Below are 23,105 nucleotides of genomic sequence, written 5' to 3' on the forward strand. Positions count from 1 at the left end.
TCTTTTAAATACCTCCAGGGATGGTAACTCAACCGCTCCCCTGGGCAGCCTGTTCCAATGCTTGACAACCCTTTCGGTGAAGAAATTTTTCCTAATATCCAATCTAAACCTCCCCTGGAACAACTTGAGGCCATTTCCTCTCGTCCTATCGCTTCTTACTTGGGAAAAGAGACCGACACCCACCTCGCTACAACCTCCTTTCAGGTAGTTGTAGAGAGCGATGAGGTCTCCCCTCAGCCTCCTTTTCTCCAGGCTAAACAACCCCAGTTCCCTCAGCCGCTCCTCAGAAGACTTGTTCTCCAGACCCCTCACCAGCCTCATTGCCCTTCTCTGGACACGCTCCAGCACCTCAACGTCCTTCTTGTAGTGAGGGGCCCAAAACTGAACACAGTATTCGAAGTGCAGCCTCACCAGTGCCGAGTACAGGGACACCATCACTTCCCTGCTCCTGCTGGCCACACTATTTCTGATACAGGCCAGGATGCCATTGGCCTTCTTGGCCACCTGGGCACACTGCCGGGTCATGTTCAGCCGGCTGTCAACCAGCACCCCCAGGTCCTTTTCCGCCAGGCAGCTTTCCAGCCACTCTTCCCCAAGCCTGTAGCGCTGCATGGGCTTGTTGTGGCCGAAGTGCAGGACCCAGCACTTGGCCTTGTTGAATCTCATACAGTTGGCCTGGGCCCATCGATCCAGCCTGTCCAGGTCCCTCTGCAGAGCCTTCCTACCCTCGAGCAGATCAACACTCCCGCCCATCTTGGTGTCGTCTGCAAACTTACTGAGGGTGCACTCGATCCCCTCATCCAGATCATTGATAAAGATATTGAACAAGACCGGCCCCAGTACTGAGCCCTGGGGAACACCGCTCGTGACCGGCCGCCAACTGGATGTAACTCCATTCACCACAACTCTCTGGGCCCGGCCGTCCAGCCAGTTTTTGACCCAGCGCAGAGTACACCTGTCTAAGCCGTGAGCAGCCAGTTTCTCTAGGAGAATGCTGTGGGAAACAGTGTCAAAGGCTTTACTAAAGCCTAAGTAGACCACATCCACAGCCTTTCCCTCATCCACTAAGCGGGTCACCTTGTCATAGTAGGAGATCAGGTTCATCAAGCAGGACCTGCCTTTCCTAAACCCATGCTGACTGGGCCTGATCACCTGGTTGTCCCATACATGCCATGTGATGGCACTCAAGATGATCTGCTCCATAACCTTCCCCGGCACTGAGGTCAGACCGACAGGCCTGTAGTTCCCCGGATCCTCCTTCTGGCCCTGCTTGTAGATGGGCGTCACATTTGCTAACCTCCAGTCAACTGGGACCTCCCAGGTTAGCCAGGACTGCTGATAAAGGATTGAAGGTGGTTTGGTGAGCACTTCCACCAGCTCCCTCAGTACCCTTGGGTGGATCCCATCCGGCCCCATAGACTTGTGTGTGTCTAAGTGGCGTAGCAGGTCGTTGACTGCTTCCTCTTGGATTATAGGGGGTTCATCCTGCTCGCCGTCCCTGTCTTCCAGCTCAGGGGGCTGGGTACCCCCAGAACACCTGGTCTTACTATTAAAGACTGAGGCAAAGAAGGTATTAAGTACCTCAGCCTTTTCCTCATCCTTTGTCACTATGTTTCCCCCTGCATCCAATAAAGGATGGAGATTCTCCTCAGCCCTCCTTTTGTTGCTAATGTATGTATAGAAACATTTTTTATTGTCTCTTATGGCAGTAGCCAGATTAAGTTCTAGTTGGGCTTTGGCCCTTCTAATTTTCTCCCTGCATAACCTCACGACATCCTTGTAGTCCTCCTGAGCGGTCTGCCCCTTCTTCCAAAGGTTATAAATGCTCTTTTTTTTCCTGAGTTCCAGCCAAAGCTCTCTGTTCAGCCAGGCCGGTCTTCTTCCCTGCCGGCTCGTCTTTCGGCACATGTGGACACAGCCTGCTCCTGCGCCTTTAAGACTTCCTTCTTGAAGAATGTCCAGCCTTCCTGGACTCCTTTGCCCTTCAGGACTGCCTCCCAAGGGGCTCTGTCAACCAGTCTCCTAAACAGGCCAAAGTCTGCCCTCCGGAAGCCCAAGGTAGCAGTTCTGCTGACCCCTCTCCTTACTTCTCCGAGAATCGAAAACTCCCTCATTGTGTGATCGCTATGCCTAAGATGGCCTCCAACCATCACATCACCCACAAGTCCTTCTCTGTTCACAAACAACAGGTCCAGAGGGGCACCCGCCCTAGTTGGCTCATTTACCAACTGTGTCAGGAAGTAAGTGGGCAGACCCCGGCCGTGGGTGCAAGGGCTTTGCAGCGCCATGGAGAACATCTGCCAGGAGAAGAAAGGAGCTGAAGCATCATCTAGTCTCAAAACCAGCTCAGGCAAACCCTGCTGAAGGTTGGGTTTTATGCCAAAGCAAGTGGCAGTTTCTGTGATCATTGCAGAGGAACATCATCCAGCGCACAGCATCCATGTGGTTGTCACTGTGATCCTCCAGTGACTGGGTACTGGGGGGCCACAGCAGTAATATCCTGTCCCTGCTTCAGACCAAATACATCTAAACCAAACCTAAGTGTTTCAACTGAGTTCCCAGCCACGCACTGTGTTTCCATATATACAGTATAAAATAATTAAAACCCAAACTCATTGTTGACTCACACTAATGACTAGCAGACATCTCTGGGTACGATGATTTTTCCAAAGAATTAAAATGAACTACTAGACGGTAAAGCAAGTGAAACTACATTTGCTGTACAAAGTATATAAAGCACATGTGTAGCACTGGGGGTAAAAATGACAGTGTGCCAAGGTACAGAAAAGCACCGAATGAGACTTAACAAGCTGCTCTATGTCACACCAGAGCCCCTTAGACCAAAAAATACTATATATGTAATATGTATATATATGTATATATGTAATGGTGCCAAGCATTTTCTCCCTTGTGCTTGTCACCTTTTGATAGCAGGCACCCTTTCTTTCCTTACTTCACAACTGTGTTGATTTTAACTCTTGGAGTCTGCCCGTAGTGCTGTGGCGGTGAATGGCATTGCCAGGACCCCCAGCAGTAACCAGGGTCGAACAGTGCAGAGCCTTGCCCAAGCGTGGAAGAGAAACATGGCCCTTGCCTTCAAACACAGTCAGCCTGGGGGCTAGTTTGGGCTTTTTAGGTGATGCTGGGGCTGTAAACTCCCATTACGTTTGGCACTACTAAACAGTCCCAAATATAAAGCATTAGTGGTGTTTTTCCTGGGCATGGTTGCAATTTTCATTTTCCACTGAAATAAAATCAGATGGAGAACGTGCCCAGCACTGAGGTGAACGTGCCTGCTCCTTAGCCAGTGTGCCCACGCAGATGCTGGATTTGGCCTGTGCCATGTTCAGCCTATTCAGAGCAGAGGCAAAACGAGCTGTGCCCTCCCTGCGCTTCCATGAATAGATGTGCCCTAATAAAATCATAAAAAACAGTGCTGGAAGGGACCATCTTCCACCACAAGCAAGATGAGCTATGTGTAAACCTTTCCTAATAGACATTCATCTAACCTGTACCTAGAAATCCCTGAGGGATGGAGATGCCCCACCATGTGGTCTATTCCCAAGATTAAGTATCCTTGCAGATAGAAAGCTTTTTACTCATATCTAATCCAAACTCCCCTTAGAGCCATTTAAGCCCATTATTTTTGTCCTCTTCTTCTTGGCCACGAAGAACAGTTTACTTTCCCCCTTGGAGCAAGCTTTCACATACCTAAAAACTGTTATCACATCTCCCCTCAGCCTCCTTTTCTCTAGACTAAACAACCCCAGGTTTTTTTTGTCGTATTTCATGTAACCAGTCTTTAAAGATGGTTTTCACATCCATCTTAGCAGAGCTGCATCAAGATCATTGCTTCATTTACTTTCATACAAAGCTAGGGAAGGGTCCAGGAGGTGGAAATCTCCCTGCTGTTGGTTCCCACACAGTCAACCCAAATCACACAATGGTGTGGGCAGGTCCCACGTCACAGAGCTGTGCGTCCCCAGGGCTTTGGTCCCAGGTAGCATGACTCCCTCAGGAACAGTCCTCACAACTGGGATGAAATTGGGCAAAAGCTGCTGCAGCACCTCCGTGTGCTCTGCAGAACCGAGGATGCACACGCCCTCCCACATTCAAGCCTCTTGTCTGCCAGCCCAGCCAAAGAAATGTGGTTTGAGGATGAATCAAAGCCACACGGTGAGGATCAGGCTGTTCCAGACTTTAGGAAAATACAAAAAACTGAAGCAGAATAACAAATGTCTCTATGTATATTTCAATGAACTCAGGAATGACAACACAGCATGGGAAGTTGTACCAAGGAAATTTCTGAAATAGCATTAGTGAGGAAAGAACAGATCTGATTAGTGTTTGCCTGTCATAGAGTATTTTGCTCTGAATTAATCCACAGCCAGGAAAGTCCAGTAACAAACCAGTGGTAGGGAGGGTCCTCTCCAAGAGAAGCTGTTTCAGACTACATCTGTCCCTGCTTTACCCTTGGTGACACCATGAGACAGGACCTGACTGGAGCCATGAGTCTCCAAAGCAAAGAAGAAGGAGATCATTCAGAAGAAAAGGCTGAGGAGCTCTTTTTTGACCTGCTTCGCTGGTCAGGTGGAGCAGGAAGAGGTGCTACAAGGGGAATCAGACACACAAAGCAAACTCCTCTCAATGTTTCCTGAGGATCATTGCTCCCTGATCCTACAGCTGAAACCCAGAGCGAGAAGGTGAGTCCAAAGCAAATGAAATCCAGAACCTGGGGGCATGGACTCATACTGGACTGCACTGATTTCTGTTGCTTTTCTCAAGATGAGAAATAACAGGACAGAAACCAAAGATGGACATGGACAAAGACACAACCCTTTGGGAAAGATATTTGTCTAAAGCTGTTTAAATAACAGCTGTCCAAGAAGGAGATCGGTGTCTTCGCGAGGCAGCCATAAGAGGGTGGACAAGGGAGGGTCTATCCCTCTCCCAAACCTCTTCCCTGCAGCCACTGCTAAATCACAGAGAAGACAGGGCTGGAAGTACTTCTCATGGTTTTGACTTGCCAGGACTGGATTAAAAGGTGCAGATGTGCTCTAATAAACTCACATCTGTCATGTATTTATGTGCCTGTGTCGAGATATGCATTTCATACAGCTACTCTGTCAAAATTATGCCAAAACAATGTGTGAAGAGCCAAGTGATGTCTTGTAACAGAGTAAGTGAAATGAGTGCTTCACTGAATCATGTTTCTCGTCCCTATACCAACAGCCCAAGATCGTCTCAGATGTTACAGCAATTGCTGTGGCCTCTGAAGTTCAAGGCAAGATATAGATCAAGCTGAAAAAGGGGGAATGGAGATACAAAGGGAGAGAAGCCACAGCCAGCAGAGAAATTCAATTAGTGGCAGAAACTCTCAGGTTACTGAGATGCAGTTAATAGACAGGATTAAGAGAAGTCAGTGGGTACATAATAAAAGCTGCTTTCATAATCACCTAAAACCTCAAGAGATGAAAATTAGAAGCCAAAAATAATATATGGCCATGGCTCTCATTTTATTTTTGCTCCTATTACTTCTCCTGCTGTATCCATTATATTTAGTGAATAAACAGTGTATAAAATTGTTACAATCAATAGGAGAGCTGGAGGCCAGACTGTAGAGTCCTGGCTTTTCACCCCGAAAGGATACAAGGCTTCTGCCTCCTATGCACACAACCACTTTGTACAACACAGCACACCCGCCTCCTCCAGGTGTCCGTCTCGCACCAGGGCTGTCATCTCAGGCCACACACACCGAGACAAAACTCACTGCAAAACCACAGGATGAGGAACTCCTTGTGAGCATCGATTTCACCCAAACCCTACCCAGCTCCCCGGGGCTTGGGCTGGCACCGTGAGCCGTTTCTTCGCAAGGAAGCAGCAAATGCACAATTCCTGTTTTGAGAAGATGGGGGGGGGGGGGTTGTCTTTTTTTTTTTTTTCCCCAACCACTGTTCTAGTGTTTCCAGCCAGCAGCAAAGAAGATACAAATTAAAAAAAAAAAGCAGCAGGATCAGGGTTCGGGTTATAATCCCTGTTGGCTGGAGACTAACTCAAAAACCAGCTAACTCTTTCGAGTATGTTAATTTGTCACTTTTCCTTCCAAAACATCACCATCCCAAACTGGGAAAACTCTCAGGTCAACTTGAGGCTTTCCATATGCCATCAAATAGAAGGATGTGTTACCATAAACCAACTTTTTAACCTGCTTTTTGGAGCAAACAAGGTTTATTGGCTTGTCGTCTCTGGCCATTTGCTTCTGCCTGACAGTTCGTCTTCTATAACTTCAGAGACAATTTCAGCCCAATCGGGCAAAGCGGTGGGAGCAACTGAAGAAGTTACATTGCTACTGCTCAGTGAAGCCATCAGCTGGGTAGACCCAATAGAGGCCTTCCTCTAGGTTAAGGCAGGCAGCGCTCAGCCTTTTCCTAAATGAGATCTCATTGCAGCAACCTCTGAGCATTGGGACCCCGGTGCTACCTTTGCAAAGCATACAGGCAGCTCCCCTCTGCCAGGAGGGGATCGTTCCCTTTTCACTACTGCATGAACTACCCTGTCTCCCTCTGCCCCTGGTGACAAGAAAGCTGTGCCCACGACCAGGAGAGGCAGTGGAAGAGAGACACCGTTTGGCGATGCTCTCCCCTCACTGATGTCTTTGGGAAATAGGTAACTAAAGGCAGAACTAACTCACCAAGTCACCCACTCCCCGTGCACTTACAAGCCAAATCGGCTGTGCCAGATCCAAGGGGTATGTGACGAAAGCCATCAGCCACGAAAGGTGTGCTCCTGTACACAGAGAGGGCTCCCGTGTACCTAGCCAAGAGCAGAATGAGTCCCTCTGCAGCAGGTCACGGTACAAGATCTGTGCAGCCACGTGTACTTAGGGGAGGACCAAGGCTTGGCATACTAAGCAAAACTTTTGGAAGATGCTGATCTTTTTATTTTCCCAACAATTTCTTGGAAACACATGTCCCCCACTGACATATGAGATACGGCCAACCCTGTGGTTATATCAGGATGCTCTTCCAAACCAGCAGTGCAGAGAACAGGGCAAGCGGGGAAAGACAAATGCACGGGGACATGAGGGGTAAGAACAATGAAATCACATACCTTCAGGGATGCACTGTCCAAGAACAAACTTATAACCCTTACAGCATTTTTTCCTGAAAAACAATAAAATAAATAAATGAATAAATAAATATATTCTCTAAAGGTTGGTGCTTGCCTTTAAAAACAGTCATGGGTAGATCATGGATGTGATCAACCAAACAAGATGAGGATCCTGAGCTTTGCAGTTGGAGGTATCTCAGCATTAAAGAACACAACATGGAAACCCACCATTCAGTCCATAAGGCATTTTAAATGACAGCATGGCCAGCCGCCTCAGGAGCCTGGGGCTGGGTACCCCAATGCTGACCCACTCAACATCCCAAGTAGTTTCTGAAAACCCTGCTCTCTTGTGTTGAAAGGATGCAGCACACCTCGGTACTGCCCATATACACAACCCAGGTCATAATTTTCATGATACGGTGAAGGGTATTTTCAAACATCTGTCATTACAATGTAAACTTGCAGAAGGGGGTGAGCCTCAGCGAGAAGTACACACAAGATAAATGTTATCAGTCATTTCTCATCTTTTAATAAACCTGGAAGGTGGTAAGTGAAATATATTGGGTATTTCAACTGGAGTAAGGGAGAGTACCTTATACAGGCAGGGGGACAAAACTGCAGTGAAGAGTCAATAGGATGAGATATTTTTAATGTGCCTATATGATATGAACAAACCTGAGAAATTAACATTTCTTACACACTGGCCTGTAACGACATTTAGGTGTTCAGCTATATCTGCTTGTTTTGCTTTCTAGGCAGCAAACCACATCAAGTCACCAGGACTCCCAACAGCGCTGAGGAGCCTTTACAAACGGCTGTGTCCCTTATCACCCTCAGAGCTACTCGCTGCAGGGGCCTGGTGACCTTCAAAGGGTCCCAGGGTGGTGGCTACCAGGACTGCAGCAAGAGAAGCAAACTGCTGTTCAGTGCAGTATTTTATCAAGTCTACATGAGTCTGAGAGGAAAAAACCCCTGTATTTTACAAATTCACAGTTTTTCATGCCTTGTGGACATGCTGAAATATCTGCAAAACTGGGAAACCATCCATTGGTGTTATCCTTTAATTCAGTAACTGATGCAGAAGAGTGCTAAAGCCATGGCAGTCAATGACACAACACTCGCCTAGACAACACGCAGCCATCACAAATCATCATTATGTTGAATTTAAATGAACTATCAGTTGCAACTGACCACTTAAAACAAACGATGCATTACTCCAAACTATGTAAAAACAAACTTTGGCTCCATATTTTACCCTCTTCCAAAGATTAGCTGGAATATAAATTATGCTTAATGAAGGTTGAACATCTGAAGAGGAAGCCTTGCTTTGTTATGCAAACAGTGGTCCCTCATTAGACTTTTCTCCAAACACTGCTGTGAAGTTTTATCTACAAGACAAACAAATGCAGGAGGAATGAGTTCAAAGGTGCATCGGGGAGGCTGTTCATATGCTGCAAGCCATGCCGATGGCTTTCCAAATGCACATTCATCTCTTCTGTCTGCAGAAGAAGGGAGGCTGATAAAAGCTTGCTTGTAGCTGCTCTTCAGAGGAAGATACAGCCCGGCTTGAGAGAGGGCTGGGAGGTGGGAAAGGAAAGGAGGGCACCCCTGCCATGAGATGCTGACCTGTGGGGTTGTGCCAGCCAGAACTAACCAGAAAGAGGGAGCAGCAGCTTTCATCATTTCTATGCTTCTCCCTCGGAATTCCCACTTGATTTTCAGGCTTAGGACGCTTAGGACTCCCACCCTTGGAGTGGCTTGTGGCAGCACATGCAAACCGCAGCTGGCACAGCCTGCTCCTGGGTAAGGGCTTGCCTGCTGGGAACCCTGCAGAAGCTGCCTCTCTCCTCTCAGCTTGGCTGGCAATGGCTTTTGGCTGGACTTGTTGGCTTTCTTGTGGCTAAACTGTGGTTTTATCTGCCTTCCTGGATTCTCCTGATAGCCAAACCACCTGCCCTGATCAAACCCCTCTCCCACAGCCACACACTGAGAACCACCACACACTGAGTTACAGCCATTAAAGTTACTGCCCTGGCACCCTGAAGCAAGCACAGCCTTGCGTAGCCTCGCCGGGGGTTGCTCCAGTTAAAGCAACCAGAAAATCGTGCTGCCCTGGCAGATATCCAAGCCCCTGCTGAAATCCGTCTCTTCAACGGCTTCTTGCAGCAATGAGTTCCACAGGGGGATGAGACGTTTTTGAGAAATCATTTCCTTGTTTTCAGTCTCCCTTTCCATTTTTGTTGAACTTCCCCAGGGTCTACTGGTAAGGAGATTTGGAAATACTTTCTTGAAATACTTGAAGACTTTTCCACATCATGAAAGCTTTAAATCACACCTAAAGAAGTGGTTTAGAGGAGGGATGCCCTGCTTTCAGGATCACACTCCAGAGACCAATTTGCCGTGATAATCCGTTCCCAATTCAAGATTACAGATCTCTCTATTAGCGCAGCCTGTACTCAACAGCAAGCTTCAGCCAGCAGCATGATTTTGCCAGGGAAACTGCTACTTTAGGGTTAATGCCCAGGAAATACAATACGACAATACCTGTTTCTCTGAACATTACATTGCAACCCTGGGATTCCTGCATGCTTTAGCTTTTTACATTCTTAAAAAGAAATCTGTCAAAATGATGGACACATGAGTTGATCATTAGCAAAGGCATTTTAATAGCAATACTCATTTTCAGACATCCAGCTCCAGGTTGACATGTCTAATCAACGTTGCACAGCAGCGATCTCATTATACATAATGAGAGGTACGAGGGGGTCCCCACTGATAATTTTAGCTACTGAATAACCTTCAGCGAGGTGGTTGCTATGCAGCTGTACATGTGAGCATGCATCAAACACAAACTAATACACGGCTGTGTAAGAAGCTCAACCACTAAAATCTGGATCTACAGGGAAATTAAGTTGATTCGTTAACTTTAAATCTGGTTTCCAAAAGGAGAAACTTCTGGCAGACTTATCTGTTACAGCTTTTAATGGGGTGCTTCAGCTATTAAAAATATAGCAACTTCTGATTCTCATGCAGTCTTCACTCAGGAACATGCACAAGCCCAAAGTCACAGAGGGTTTTGTGTACGATGATTTCGATCACTGCAATGTCTGGCTTTTGTGTTACCTCTAAGAAAATCCATGGTGACAGGGACTCTCTCAAAGCAAAGTCACCCTTTTTTTCTGACAGGTAGCTCCAGGAGAAGCAGGGAGATGTTGAGCTACTCCCCTCTGCTCTGGAGGTCGAGGTGCTCCTGGATCACTCAATGTCAGAAGATGGGATTTAGGGTCAAACCTTTGATACCAATAAACACATCCATGACTAGGCAAGCAGCAGGTCTGCCTTTGTTGCAGGCTTTTGTGGCCCATCACCTTGCAGACTGAGAGGGGAGCTGAGTTTTCCAGGAGCAACCCCATGTCCCATTGCCCACAGGTCTCCCCTGTGCCCAACACACAGTGGTGCACCAGCACAGCACCCCCTGCCCCACCTTGCAAAGCGGTAGCTGCATGATAGCATCGCCCCAGACAGGCAGGACGAAAGGCAAGATGCAAGGAATGTGGCTTAATTAAGCCACCACTTTATTAAGTTAGCTTATCTGGCAGCTATCAGCAGTAACTCATCCAGTGCAGACCACGTTTTTTTCCCATAATTGTTTCCACCTGGTGCAGAGCTGCCATCACCCCCAGCCCACGTCCTGCTCTGCACCGGGACACCGCGGCCAACGGCGGCGGTGCCGGGGAGACCGGGTATGCTGAACCGAGAAAATACTTCTGTGTGACAGGGAAGGGAGTGATTCAGGGTTCTACAGGAGCTGAAATGCTTTGGAAATGTAAACAATAACAGGATAAACACTTAAAGTGATAAATAACCTGTATCTGTCTGCGGTAACACGGCAGTGACTTGGGCTGTGACAACGGCTGGCTCGGAGCTGCTTGATGTATTATTGAGGTTTTGGTTAACTTCAGCACAGAGGCAACTCTAAAACTCTATCATGACAATTATGCTGAAAAAGGTACATGATGGCCTTTTACTGATTGAAAGAAGGAAAGGCAAAGGGGAAATGCAAAGGGAAAAAGGAAAGTTTTATACTGGTTTCAGATGAACATAATATGTTAAGGAAACTCTCGCTAAAGATATCAAAAGTAGAAACAGAAGAGTCCACTCTAGGAAATATTTGCCTCCTAGGAGCAAAGCAGACACAGAATTCCCTACGCTGAGTCAGAAAGTGAGTTCTTAGGATAAAATATTACCCTTACTTTATCCCTACAACGCTGGGGTTCAGACAGTCAGCCTCCAGGATGGCTCCACCCAGACAGATGTAATTCAAGCAGAGGCACTTTACCTCCCATTCGCTGGGGCTACGAGCACACGCATGGATAGTTTCTATGGCTCAGCTGATGACTGAGGTCACTTCACTGGAAGATGCAGCAGCTCCATAGGTGGTCAGGCACGTCAAATCCCTCCTCTCTGACATGCTCTTTCTGACCCATGAATGTCAGAAGAGTCGCAGTTTAGGGGGCATAAGAGCTGCTTAACATTTTAGGTAGGTTTAGCTATATCAACACTGTTCTCCCAGGTCGGTGCTGGTAGAAAGTAATGATAATACAGTTGAGCAAATGTATTTAATCAAAAAACCAACTTCCTATTGGGAAAAGAGAAAAAAAATATTTTAACCATATTTCTTCAGACAATATCATAAAATGAACTCAGAAGAACTTGTACCATATTGTGAAGACCTGAGGCAGCAAAGGCCATGGCACGGCTGTGCACAACGGGGTCTTTGTTAGACTGGCTCCTTATTGTGCCTGCCCAGTGTTTCTTTTTTTATCACCCTGACTTTGAGAAATACACAGTGCAGCAAAAATGCAAATATAAAATACAGCAATTAACTTATAAAAAATAATTAGACAGCTATAAAAGCATGCCAACAGGTACACTAAAAAAAAAACCAACCCTTGTTTTTCTCATATTGTATATAAAATCCAAACGAGGGACAGGTCTGTCTGCCAAAGCATGCACAGACAAAGCCCATCTGCAGCGCAAGCGTATTAAGGAAGCAGCTTGGTAGCTGCGCACAGTTTTGCTGTAATTCACATGGAGAGAAGATTTATGGCAACATGGTGTAAAACTGAAGCAATGCACTTTATTTTTGTTTGCCTTTCTGTGGGATACATACCGAAATCTTGAGTAAGAGAGGATGGCCTCCCTGCAGACACTTGCTCAGCATGCACTTTGCCATGATTTCCAGACTTAGTCCTTTTTCACAGTTTTGTAAATAGATAATTTATGTTCGCGTTGGGTGTAACGCAAAGTCCAAGGCCAGCCCGAGCCCTTCCAGTCACTGTCCCATCTGAGAGTGAATAACACAAGCACGGTGATGTCTTCCACTGCCTAGGAAATGCTGCAGCACCTATGACTGCTGTATGTATACGTGTGCTTCTTTCTTTATGCTTCTGACTGAATAAAGCAGGATTTGCCTGAACAACCACAGAGACAACCCTTCACCAGCAAAGCTGAAACTCAGACCTCTGACAGCAGATCACTGCAACCTATTACTTGATTTTTCTGAAAGTCAGATTTTCAGTGATTAATGCATTGCCTGAGTCTAAGCCATGTTTCTCGTCAGCTACTTAAGTCAAATAAATTTACCCACACATATGGCTTTCTTTTTCTTAGGAAAAAAGAAACCCTGCTATCTGCTCTTTTGCCCAGCTCTGGTTATTAAGACAGATACCAGAAATGAAATCCTCTTCCAGTTATTGCTAATGGGAAGGTTTTGATAACATTCACAGTTCCTGGGCTCCTCTTCCGTGAACACAAGCCAGGGACCAGATCCTCCCCTGGTAAAAGCCACATACTTCTGTTGACTCTGGGGAACCATGCCAGCGCTTACCCAGGGAGGCTCTGGCCGATGCTCTTGAAAGCTCTCAGACACGCTCCTTGGCTGCTCCTTACTGTAATGTATTGTTAACTGACTCCTCCTCTCCTCAAAGTGCTGTTTCATGTCATCTTTTTACGGTCAAAGGGAGTTTTATGGCACTGGAGTATAAACTGTGGTTCCTTCTTCTCAGAAGGGACCTTCCAAACTGATACGATGGTTTGCAGCCCCTGCAGAGCATGGTATTTGTGAATGCATGAAGCTCATTCCTCTATAAAAGAGCAAAAAAAGACTTCAAGGGGTGCAAGAAACCCTCCACCCTGTGTGGGTATTGGTGGGGCTTGGAGTTATGACAGGCGCTGGCCTGCATGGAACTGGAGAATGCACAAAAAGCAAAACTTCACAGATCTGGGGAACTTGGCCACCAAAAAGTCTGTCCTTTTTGTAGCAGTCCCTGGGCCTCTCTTCTCCATGGACACAGCGCAGGACATCTTGCCATGATGGGGTTTGTGGTTTCGTTTAAGTAAATGAGATGCGATGAGGTGTTCAGCAGAGGTGTTCAAACAAAATCTGGGCAGGCAGACTGCTTCCCCAACACATCCCCCTGTGTCAGCAGATCAGCAGTCCCAGGAGACCATCGCTTTTGGACTATTTTAGGACTTTTGGGTTGCAGAGAAAGGGGTTGGTATGAAAACCCTGCAGGCAGTCCCACAAGAAAAAAATAGCTCATGAGCTTCTGCTCACCGCAGGAAGAAGTGGCAACTAGAACTCCGCTTTTTGCATCTCTTCTGGGCAGGATACAGACTTTTAGAAATGTTTCCTGTGATCCTTCCTTCCGATGTGTAATGAAAGAAAAAGGTCATATTGGGATTTCCATGTGAACCATACAGACTAGGGCCTCACACTTTTGGGGAAGCCATAACACTGTGCTACAGGGCCAGAACTAAGGTTGGTCCTCGTCAGTCCCTAGCCCAACCTGAGCCTTGGTGCTGCAAACACGTCAACTAACCACAGACTAATCAGCATTTTTTTCTGTAGCACAGACCAACTGGCGGCACTGGTAACCATCAGTGCTTGTATCTCACTTAGCATACCAAAGTCCAAAAATGACTAAGTAAAAATCTGCCTGTGAATATTCCCTAAACAAAGAAGGAAACTCTCAGAAGGAAAACATTACATCACTTCAAAAAGGTAATTACCCATGCTGCCACTAGAAAAGCCATTTGTTGGATATTTTACATGCATGTGAACATCATCCTCAAAATCACATATGTGATTCCTTCAGCGCTGGACTGTATTTTCTTCCTCTCTTTCCTGGATTTTTATTTCATTGTTTTGTTTTTTTTTTTTTCCTTAATGCAAAGGAATGCTCATGTGGTTTATCACTAGACAGCATGTCAAAAATAGCAGAATGATTAAATAAAAGACTTTGACGGTTCTCATCTGCTTAGACTCAGCTTTATATACACACTGTCAGCTTTGTCCTGCTCTCTTTTCTTACAAATTTCTTTTATTTTCTGGCATTGTACCAAGAAAATGATTTTGTTTCATTTCACAGGTGAAGTTGGTAAGGATTTTGCAGAATCAAATTAATGTTTGACACGTGTGAAATTTGAGGGGAAGAAAAAATTAATTTTATACAAAGATAGCCTGTTTGCATTTACTACATAGTCTAATGAACTGGCAAAGTATAATGCATCCTCATAAATATATTGTCATTTCTAGGAACAAGTGGCCTTCTAAATCTCAATTGAAATGATCCAAGATTGAACCCATGTTTTAAAATAACTCACCGCTTTGAGATTTAAAGTATGAAAAGCGAGCAAAAGTCTTTCTTTCCACCACCTCTGACTTCCAATTAGAGGACTGCAAGCCAAATTTCCTTCCAAGTCTGTAAATAGTATGTCTTGCTGACGGCACACATTCAATTATTTATCTAACCCAAGGTGAGCCAGAGTACAGGACTAATCACAGCACATCTGTCCTGTCTCTTCGATTTTTTTTAAACGTCCATGACTCTTCATTTTGTAGCTCCAATTTCCTACCAAATATCCATGCGAGATAGAGAGTAATAAATTCCATTTCAGTATGGAAGGCAGGGCCAGAGCAGTGCTGCAAGGAGCTGCGCTCACTCGCTGGCTGCTGTGCTGGTGCTCGGTCACTGGAGTCAAACAGCAATAAATTGCTGGCAAGCTCTTAGACTTACTGAATCCAGTCCAATCCAACCCCGTTTATATAGCATCTTTCATCAACAAGATCACAAAAATGCTGCATAAGCAATGTCTAATAAACTCCTTTCGATAAACAATAAAAGGCAAGCGCCTTTTACACACGCATGCACAGAAAAACACATCATAGAAACTATGCAAGGAAGTCAGATTCCTAAAGCTAGTTCTCAAAGCAGGACATAAATCCCAATTAACCTTCAGAGACAAGCTAGTAACTCGGTCTACGTTCACTTAGGGGTGAGCTGCCACGTAAGGGCCTGATCCTGGTTCTGCAGAAATCCCTGGCAGCTTTGCCATGAACATGTGTCAGGTCGGGAACGGACTCGGACCAAGACTCAGGATGATGGGTGAGCACATGCTCAGCTCTGAGGATGTGCTACAGTTGGACTTCTTGGAAGAACAGTTTCGGTCAATCACTCGTGGCATAAACTCGATCAAGTCTGGCTGACATTTGTCATTGGAAGCTGTTGCAAACCTCTTCCTGGTTTTGATGGATTCGGGATTTGACATGTACCCCTGCTCCTGTACTGCCCCCACGTGCACGTCATCCATCTCTACCCTAGACCATCCATCTACACCCTAGACACAGACACAGATATTTAATCCAGATATTTTACAGATATTTTAATTTGTGATGGTTCTTGAAATTCAACTCTGGGAAGAAAGCAAGCAAGTAAGTCCAGCCAGGCTAATACTTCCGATTTAAATGGTCTAGAAGTGGGGAGAGCCAGACACAAAACCATCAACTTTTAGGAAAGTCAAATAGCATGGAAAAATAATTTAAGAAAGATGCAGCTCTGAGCACCTCATTCTCTACACTGGCTACCCATGATGTCCAGATGACACCTTGGTTTCCAGCTCTGAGCTGGAAACTAAGAGGTAGTGTGAGGAAGATGTCTGCATTTGTATACTCTGCCTCTCTGGTGTGGAAAACTTGTATTGAAAGGACAAGACACCATGCAGGGTATGGAGGTATATGTGAATTGTCCCAGATTAATGGAAAACTGGGCACTCTCTATATGCCATCGAGAGAGAAGGGGTATGAAATGGCTCCTATCTTCAGAGCACACGCTTTATAAAAGTGCAAAAAGCATAGCAATCTAATTTTATACATTATGAATCACATAAGGGTGCTTAACAGCCACTTATGCCTAAGGATTTTTATCCTTCCAGTACTGGCTTGGAGTCACCGGGGCATGACCCTGCTTCCGTGCAGCCAAGGGAATTTTTCAAGTCAAGGTTTCAGCCATCCTATAAGCAGCATAAATAAATCCTAGGAAAAAAAAAAACTTAATTTTAGAAAAATAGATTTGCAGCATAACTTTGGTTGCAAGGGACCTTTGGAAATCATCTGATCCAAGTGCACCTGACAGCAGGGTTAACTGCTCAGGGACTTTCCCAGATGAGTTTTTAACGTCTTCAGGGGTGGAGATTGCCTCACTTCTCTGGGACCCTCTTCCATTACTTAACCACTTCACTGTGCATTTTCCCCCTTTATATCTACTTAAAACGTCCCCGCTGCAACTCGTGCCTCTCGTCTCATGTCCTTTTGCAGTGCATCTCTGATGAAGGTCTGGCTTTGTCTTCTCTGTAACGCCTCATTAGGTGGTTGGAGACACCAATTAAGTTTGCCCCTTTGCTCTTCTCCAGACTGAGCAAGCACAGCTCCCTTGGGCTCTTCTTGAATATAATGTGCTCCAGCCTCTGAGCATCTTAGCTCCAGTTTGTTGATAACTGTACAAAACTGTAGATAACCAAATCAAAAAGTATCACTAGGAGATATTCTTTAAAAATATTCAAGATATGGGAAACAAACAAACAAGCAAAAAACAAACAACAAAAAAAAGAAGGAAAAAAAAGTGGTTTGCTAAATTGCAATGGAATTGCAACTTTGGTCCCCTCCCACTGTTTTCTCTCCTGTCTTCTCTCCATTTTCACAATAAAATTTTAAAAGGAGAAAAACTGAAAAAATGTAGTGAATCTTGAATGAAATACAAACAATGCTATTTGTCATGACAGTACTTTCAAATAAAAGAGTTTGTCAGCTCTGATCGCTATCTAAGCAACAAGACCAAGTTAAAATTGTGCTTCTAATATATTTTCAACATCAATAGCAGCAATGGAATTAAATTCTTAATGTAAGCCCTTGGAAATCTCTACAAAGCCACTAAAAACGATATTATTTCAAGAGTGTTTCATTGATCCAGATGTTTCCCTCCTTTATCCCCTCTGTTTTATTGTTCCCAGAGAAGACCTTGTAAAAGCTGAAACTGCTTATTAAGTATTCAGACTTAATGAATTGGACAAGGAAAGAAATAATTCTTAACATAACATGTTCACAAGGCAGATCCATGTTTATTGTCCACAGAGATGATAGCAAAATACTCTCTATATACAGAGCAGTCTCTGTTAGGACAGAATCTTTCTCCATGAACCGCTTCCAGCATACAGAAAAGATTCATTTTTAAAACAATGCAGTACAAAAGTTTGTTGAATTACGTAGTGATGCTGTACCATGGCCCCAATGCCAAGGATTATTTTTAGAGCCACACATCTGCAGGTTATTTGTTGCAGGGTAGGGTGGATGGAGTAAATCCTGAAACAATTCGCTAAGCAGACAAGCATTACTGGAACGAGCTGTTATTTATATGGTGTCACCAGAAGGCTTGGTATCTGGGATGCAGCAGTGGTATCTGCGCTGCCTGTGTAGCTGATGCTACTCCGCTTAGACTGCAGTCAGCAGATGATGGGAAGTTCACGAAGCAGCTTTTTGATGTGGCAATTATCTCTTCTGTTAAAAACAGCAGGAGGAGGAACTGCGAATGGGCTGCAGTGATTTTAGCACGGAGTGCACCAGACTGGCTGTGCCCACTCAAAGTCAATGCATCCCACTCCTCTTTAATTTGTGAGCAAATGGGTGCCATGAGGGCAGTTTTAAAAATAAGAAGCAAAGCTGTTTTCAGAAACTTCCTTCCATTTCCCCACTGTGCATGTCCCACACAGGGCTCAGCTTTCAAGCCAGATAGAGCCTGAACTTGGTGTCAATCGCCCGTTAGCCAAGTACTAATTGCAGGAGCGACCACGCTGTGCCCTAACCGAGTAAACCACAGCCCCAGCCCCATGGAGAGCCCATTTCCTATTACCTCATTTAACGGAGCTGGCACTGGCTGCTGCTCCTCTCTCCCCACCCTGCTGCTGGAAGATGGGTTTTGCCCTGAATAACCTGCTGAGGTTGAATACGAGACTTTTATGAGATGCTGAAATGCTATCAAGTCAACTCACCCCTCATTTCACTCTGCGTACTTTCTATTTGCAACCATGCTCCAGCTGAAAGAAAGCCTCTCCTCCACCCCCAGCCCCCTCTGACCCACTGCCCCAAAACTGGGGATGGGCTCTGCTACCAGGCACGATGCCTAGACAGCCTGAGATAGGACCAAGAGGCACTTTGCTTTGGCCAGCTATGAAACACTGAGAGCGAAGGGGTGGAAATACGCCAAAGGAAGAGTGGACCCACTGTGGGGCAGCCCTTGCTGCTGGGATGGAGACTTGAAGGCAAATACCTTTGGGATGTGCAAGGGAACTGAGGGGGAAGGTCACAAACCCAAACGTAGACCCTCCCATCCTCAAGTGGCCGGTGAAGATGTGGTCCTGAGCTGGAGGGGGTTACTTGTGACGAACGTATAGGGAGCCTCAAGCGTGATGACATCTGGGAGGAAACTTGCACAACTTCTCACACTGCTGCTTGATGCTGGAAAACAACCACCAACCCCCCAGTCCTACCCATCTTTAAAAAAATTTGCTCATCTAAAACAGATCTTTCCCGAGAAAGGAAAATTGCACTGTCAGGATCTGTGACCTTGCCAAGATTATGCTGCCTGGGAAGAAAAAAACAGCTTTAGCTGGTTTAGCCCCTTAATCAGAGAAACTAAGCCGTACGACTTTGGCCCGGAGCACAGCTGGTAGTGATGGTATGTGCTTCACGCAGAAAAATATGTATTTTTATTGCTTGATAAGCATTATTCTCACTTTACTTATTAAGAAATAATTATTTCCATGTAAAGAAATGGAGCATATCGATTTTAGGCTTTTAGCCCACTGTGTAGTGTTATTTTACTTTTTTTTTATAAGAAGGAAGTTGCAAAGAAATTATCCACAAAAGTCAAAACGGACCCAGTATTCTTGTTGTGGTTTGAACTGTGGGGTGTGCTCCCAACCCACCGCCATGCTGTCCTTCAGAAGTGGGTGTATGTCCTCAGTGAGTAAGTACCTGAGAAAATACCCATCATGTCCATTTGTAAAGCACTTTGGGATGAAGGTGTTTTACATCTAGAAGTTATTACCAACATGTAACTGGCGGGTTTATGGACAGTCGGGTGGCCCATACAGAAGGACATTTAAGCCTTTTCCATTATAGTGTGCTTTGTCTCGGGTAACTGCTTTGTTTGGGGCTATTTCACTTCAGCTAAAAAGAGAAGTTCCATTCCTCTGTGGTGCTAGTTTTTCTCCTACAATTCATCTAATTTTACTGTTCTATTGAGGCCTTTGCAAAATAGCAAGTACTGCTTCTAGCTGCCGTTTTGGTATTACTGGTGCAAAACCAAAGATCTCCTTTTTTTTTCTTTCTTTCCTATTGGCTTGCAGTATTGTGCAACTACCCTTGTATTAATTATGCATCACACTTGAAACAGGGTTGTGTTTTCAGGTACTAGTGCCTGCAGGCATATATTGAGTTTATTTATATTACTACACCCCTTCCTAAAACCAATGCAAACCGGGGATGACTCCGCTGGAGCTGGTGGAGCAGTTCTAGTTACAGGCAGCAATGCAGAGCTGCAATCACTGGAGTGACTCCGGTGTTCGAAGCATCCCAATGGGCTCTAAGTTTGGCTCAGAAGAAAAAAAAAAGAGAGACCAGAGTGAGCTCAGAATCAGGGTTACTGACCAATTTACCGAGAAGATGGGATAGGTTATATATAGGTAGTGCTGCTGTCTAGGGCTAACATCACTCCTTGAAGGCACACACAAAGGATTATTGGCTTCAGACTTCTCCAGCCTGCCTTTGCAGGCTCATCTGTACAGGATCAGAGCTTTTCCTTGCATCAGATGCTGGTTTTCTTTATGAATGTCCCTCAGTTTGCCTCCTTTCACCAGCTTTCCCCTCCCTACAGATCATCCTGGACAACTGTCCTGTGCACCAGCCCAGTCGTGGCATTCAGTGGTTTCGTCTGCCACTGCAGGGTCTTTTCAACTCACTTGCAAACGTTTGTTTTCTTCTGGCGATTGGATTTTGCTTTGTCTGCCTTATTTCCGTGAGCCGCTATGAAGGCAAGCATCCTGCTGGGTGTCAGTTTTAAGACACGCTCGCTGCTGGCCATGTGCTTGTTTGCTTGTGGGAACCCATCTCTCCCCATGGCCCTGCCATGGGCTTTCAGCATTTCTCTCACAATGTCACTTTTTTGTAGGCTAATTTTGGTGCGTCTGGGCAAAACCCCTTTCTGAACAGCCCAGGTTACTGTTTCCTGACAACACTCAGCACCATGTTTCTTGTTCTTCCTTTACCATTAGCACATTTAAGGTATCACAGTATAAATGTCTCATTACCGTAACACTTACTGATACCTGGGAAATATGGGGAAGGCTGGATCCTCGTGAAGGGACCTGAACCTGCCTGCACAGCCCTCGCTGGAACCATACCATAAACCTGACAAACTCAGTGTTGTTCACACAAGTGTTAAGTGACTGCTACAACATGCATGTTCACCTCTGCTAGTGCTTTATTCTCTACACAGTATTTAAATAGCATTTTCATGTCACAGCACTCATGGCTGAGAGGAGACCGTTTTCCTCCAGGACATCCTCGCAGGCACAAGGAGCATCTTCTCATGCTGGGGGGGAGCAGGCTGGATCATTTGAAAAGGAAAGACCTCTTGCCTTCAGTGCAAGGTGAAGAGAAGACAGGCTGATGCAGGTACTCAGAAGATGAATCCTGAAGGTGCACCGCAAAGGTATGCCTGACGGTCTCACCTGCCTCGGCCACAGCAACTGCATCAGCAACATCTTAAGGTCACCTACTGTTTTAAAAATCTCTTTTTCTGAGATTAATTATGGGACAAGTGTCAACTGAATGTGATGTACCTTGGGCTCTTAAAATCTATTTTCCAAATAAAATGAGTGACAGCACTAAGAGCTTTTTGCAGCAGGGAAGTTATGGCTGTGGCCTTGGCCAGCAGCAGGACAGGGCCCCATCACCTGTAGGAAGCATTGACAAGCTATGGCAGATGCCACCCTGATCAACTGCCCAGGATGAACCACGACCCTGATCATAGGCAAGAGTTGCCACCTTCACCTAAAGCAAACAACTTGGCAAAGTTTGGGTGATTTCTTCACACTAACTTAGGGTCCTCTAATGTATTTCATGCTATGACTGTCATTACTAAACTTCCAGACATTTTCAACTTGATGATGTACTTAAATAAGTATAATATAGAGTGATTGCTATGGAAGTCTGGAAGATAAGGGAGTAGCGTTTTTTTTCTGACTGGCTTGTCATGACTGGTGTGGCCATGGGTGACAGTCACTTTGGCTCTCCCTGAGTTAATTTTAGCTCTCCCTGGAGAATGTATGTTGTCTCCAAAAAGTGGTATCGCAGGTAAACACATTGTACACTCAAGGCATCGGACTATGTTAGCCTGTAGAGACAATGCTAAATTTAGATCTGAGGCTAAATCAGTATCAGCAAATACAAGATTAGCATTGCAAGATTCATAGCTCTTTTCCTCTCAGAACATACATTTTTTGTCCATTTGGACTGCTTCTACAGTTTATCTACATGTAATACTTATGCATTGTCTTTGAGCCCACTCCACAGTTCACACCACTACACTTTTGTGGAGGTAATATTTTAGGCAGAATAAAAGAAACTAGTTGTTTTCTTTCCTACTCTATTCACAAGTTGGTTTTTATTAGCAAAACACTCCAAGAAAGAAAACCCAACATTTTTACAGCCTGAGATATCAATCTGATTCTACAAAGTTGTTTGAAAGCACTATATTGTATCTGGCACACTCTAATATATTTGGAATAAAGGTTTGGCATGCAGTGTAAAGCAGACTCCCCCAAACACATACATGCAAACTCCAAACGGAAATGAATATCATGCACTTTCCTTGAGAAATTTCACCTCTTAGTTTGAATTTTGTTTCCCCACTTTTCTACCTAATGACGTGCTTGTTCATCACTGTTATAACCCGATGGGCACAGTGTGCATTATAATCTCACCATCTGCATCATTTACATTCCCAAATGTGGAATCTCAGCCAGATGTCTGACTTATCTCCAAGGCGCTGACTTCGGGCATATGGTTTTTATTTAAATGAATCACAATACTAACAGAAATCCAGTATCTATTATCTATCACAACTGCAGATAATAACTCAGAATAAATTTATCTTGGGCTTTTTATTGTTGCCCACACAGACACTTCTGTGGATGAATCTCCTAAAATGCAACAATAAAAATTAAATGAAAAGTAAGGCAGGACGTTAAGCAGAGTACTTCATTCTAGATGAAGTCTGCAGATTGCATTATGAGCAGAAGAAAAACATGCTGCCCTTAGTAACATGGAGATACTGAAGCAATCCAAGTTACAGTGACACTGAGAAACTAGGGGTGGCAGTAGGTCGCCCCGAGCTCATATTTCTGTTTGTTCTTTGAAGGATCCAGCAAAATCCACAGCACTGGTGCTCAGCAGGAATAAATGTCATCATGTACGGGGGGTCCATAACCTGAAAACACCACCACGCTCTCCTGCTTGCACGTAGAGCTTGCAGCTTCTACTGAGAACTCGCATGGTGTTTGCTGGCACAAAGCTCCCCACTTTTCCTTGAAATAAA

At 45.1% G+C, this 23,105-nt stretch overlaps 1 protein-coding gene across 3 annotated transcripts in view; it reads right to left on the reverse strand.

Annotated features, from left to right (window-relative positions):
- The window catches only part of CCBE1 (collagen and calcium binding EGF domains 1), a 104,694-nt gene that overhangs the window by 21,773 nt on the left and 59,816 nt on the right, over positions 1-23,105 (reverse strand). For all 3 annotated transcript variants that reach the window (XM_076362593.1, XM_076362594.1, XM_076362592.1), the window contains exon 3: positions 7,111-7,163. In XM_076362593.1, the coding sequence (XP_076218708.1) occupies positions 7,111-7,163 (53 nt within the window). The remainder of the gene's footprint in view (positions 1-7,110; positions 7,164-23,105) is intronic.

Source organism: Aptenodytes patagonicus, chromosome Z (genome assembly GCF_965638725.1).
Source record: "Aptenodytes patagonicus chromosome Z, bAptPat1.pri.cur, whole genome shotgun sequence".
Classification (NCBI taxonomy): Eukaryota; Metazoa; Chordata; class Aves; order Sphenisciformes; family Spheniscidae; genus Aptenodytes; species Aptenodytes patagonicus.